The 2,871-nt window shown below is 70.6% G+C and overlaps 1 protein-coding gene across 1 annotated transcript in view; it reads left to right on the top strand.

Moving 5' to 3' along the window:
- OBSCN (obscurin, cytoskeletal calmodulin and titin-interacting RhoGEF) overlaps positions 1-2,871 on the top strand; it is a 29,518-nt gene that overhangs the window by 13,135 nt on the left and 13,512 nt on the right. The window contains exons 15-19 of the mRNA XM_012734620.1: positions 468-740; positions 1,028-1,294; positions 1,377-1,643; positions 2,048-2,320; positions 2,579-2,845. Coding sequence (XP_012590074.1) covers positions 468-740; positions 1,028-1,294; positions 1,377-1,643; positions 2,048-2,320; positions 2,579-2,845 — 1,347 coding nt within the window. The remainder of the gene's footprint in view (positions 1-467; positions 741-1,027; positions 1,295-1,376; positions 1,644-2,047; positions 2,321-2,578; positions 2,846-2,871) is intronic.

The raw sequence follows: 2,871 nt of genomic DNA on the forward strand, positions 1-2,871 counted from the left end.
ACGCAGTCCCTGCTCCCTTCAGCGCGCTCCCCGAGGCGAGCGCCGCTGTTTGAGCTTCAGATGACGTGTTGACGGCTTTATTCTTCTTGCCATGGGGGTCTGGTCGCCAAAAGTACCTAGTTTTTGTCTTGAACGTTTTGGGGCCACATTTGACTCCTCCACATGTGTGGTTTGCACCACTCTCACGCCACCGTCACCCACATGCCTGCACCGTCCCTCCCCCGTTACCTCCCCCCCCCTTTCGCTTCCTTAGGACCGGCCCCCTCCATCCCCTGGAGGGTCCTCGACCTCCGGACAGGCCCGCCCCGGGGGCGGGGTCTGGGGCCGCAGGGCTGGTCCTCCAGCTGTGCTGCGCCTGCCGCCGCGGCTTGGGGTTGTGGCGTTCCTGAGGGTACAGGGACGGCAGAACGGGGTGCTACCCCGGGGTTGATCATGTGGGCCAGAGTGACCAGTCTGCCTGTCCGCAGACCTGCACGTGGGCATCACGAAGAGACTGAAGACGGTAGAGGTGCAGGAGGGCGAGAGCTGCAGCTTCGAGTGCGTCCTGTCCCACGAGAATGCCAGCGACGCAGCCGTGTGGACCCTGGGGGGACAGCCCGTGGGCACCTCCGGTCGCTTCCGGGCCACGCGCCAGGGCCGCAAGTACACCCTGGCCATCCGGGAGGCCGCGCCTGGCGACGCCGGGGAGGTGGTCTTCTCCCTGCGGGGCCTCTCTTCCAAGGCCTCGCTCATCGTCAGGGGTGGGTGCCCGCGGGGCTGGGCCGGGCCTTCCCAGGGGCTGCAGAGGCGCCCGCGGGGAGTGGGGTGGGGTGGGGGGTGCTGTGTGAGCAGCAGGGTCCGGGCTGGGGTGGGACGCGTGGGTGACGGTGGCAGGTTCAGGAGCACCTGGCACCACCAGTGGCCCCGGGCACGAGCCGCTGCGCGGCCCTGGGGCTCTGGGCGGTGCTCGAGGCCTCTGGCTCCCAGCCCTGCGGGCCTGGCTGGCTGGTGGAGATGCCGCGTCAGCTGGCCACCCGGCTCCCTGCAGAGAGGCCGGCCGACTTCGCCAGGCCGCTGGCGGACCAGCAGGCCGCACCGGGTGAGGACGTGCGTCTGAGCTGCGAGCTGTCGCGGGCGGGCGCCCCGGTGCGCTGGCTGCGGGACGGGAAGGCCATTCGCCAGGGCCCCAAGTTCCAGGTGCTCACGGAGGGCGCACACACAGTGCTGGTGGTCCGGGCCGCCGCGCCCGCGGACTCGGGCGAGTACACGTGCGAGGCCGAGGGCGTCCGCAGCTCCGCCAGGCTCTGCGTGGAGGGTGAGCCGCCGGGTGGCCTCCCGGGCTGGCCGGTGCCGGGCCGGAGCGTGACCTGCGCGGCTCACCCTGCCCGTTCCCCCAGAAACAGCAAACGGGTTCACGGAGGAGCTGAGCGACCTGCAGCTGGAGGAGAAAGGCACCGCCGTGCTCCAGTGCCGGACGGCGCTGCCCGCGGCCAGTGTGACCTGGCGCAAAGACCATGCGGAGCTGCGGCCGTCAGGGCGGCTGGCGCTCAGCCAGGACGGGCTGACCCTGCGGCTGACCATCAGCGCCCTGGGGCAGGGGGACAGCGGCACCTACACCTGTGACATCGGCCAGGCCCGCACCCAGGCGCGGCTCCTGGTGCTCGGTGAGGCCCGGGCCCGGGGCCGGCGGCCAGCCCTGCTGGCGTGGGCACGCCCAGGCCTGTTCTCCCTCCTCAGTGGGGGCTGCCTGGCGGTCTCCCTGGGTCCTCCTGTGTGCATGTCCCGGGGCGTGTGCCCAGCGGGAGGAGGTGCCTGCCCGAGCGCGGGGCCCTGGCATGCGGGGCTGCACTGGGGCCTCCAGGCTTGGGGCGGGGCAGGGGTCATTTTGCCCATTTGGCAGGCAGGGAAATGGCAGCTGTACTCAGGTCACGGGGTCCCGGCCGGCTCACTCAGGTCTTCCTCCCAGAGCCCTTCTGGGGTGCGGTAGGGGCTGGCTCTGTGGCTGACACCACTCAGGAGTTGGGGCCCCTCCCTGCGTGCCCCTAACATGCTGGCCTGTGCCCTGCAGGCCAGAAGGTGCTCATCTCCGAGGGCCTGGAGGCCGTGGAGGTGCCAGAGGGCTCCTCCGCCTCCTTCCGCTGCTGCGTCTCTCCCGCTGACTTCGGGCCCGTCCAGTGGTTCTTGGACAAGACCCCCCTGCACCCCAGTGAGCGCAGTGAGATCGAGGTCCAGCCAGGTGGTTACCATGTTCTGACGCTGCGGCAGCTGGCGCTCAGGGACGAGGGCACTGTCCACTTCGAGGCGGGCGACCAGCGGACCTCAGCTGCCCTGCGGGTCACAGGTGGGTGGGCGGGTGGGCACCCGGCCACAGCCTCAGACAGCGGCTTGGGCAGGTGGTGTGTGCCCCAGCTGGGGCCTCACGTCCCGGGCTTGGAGGTGGGCTTGGAGGGCTGCACGGCTGCCGGGGGCAGGGGGGCCCGGGTGGCGTGCTCTGGCCAACGGCAGCCACCACAGCCCATCCTCACCCCACGACCTCTCGGCCCTGCCTGGGGCGTGCTGGCGGCTGCAGGAGCCCACGTACTGTGCCCTCTGTCCCCAGAGAGGCCCAGCGCCTTCTCCCAGGAGCTCATGGACACCACCGTCACTGAGGGCGAGGACCTGACCCTTGCCTGCGAGACCACTGCCCCTGACAGCCCAGTGTCCTGGACCAAGGATGGAAAGGCCCTGCGGCCATCCACACACTGCCAGCTCAGCCAGGAGGGCGGCCGTGCCCAGCTGGTCATCACAGGCGTCACCTTGCAGGACGGCGGGCGCTACAAGTGCGAGGTCGCAGGTTCCAGCAGCAGCGCCATCGTCAGGGTCCACGGTGAGCCCCTGGGCAACCTGCCTCCC

This window comes from Condylura cristata, unplaced genomic scaffold (assembly GCF_000260355.1).
Source record: "Condylura cristata isolate star-nosed mole 26May11 unplaced genomic scaffold, ConCri1.0 scaffold00062, whole genome shotgun sequence".
Lineage (NCBI taxonomy): Eukaryota > Metazoa > Chordata > Mammalia > Eulipotyphla > Talpidae > Condylura > Condylura cristata.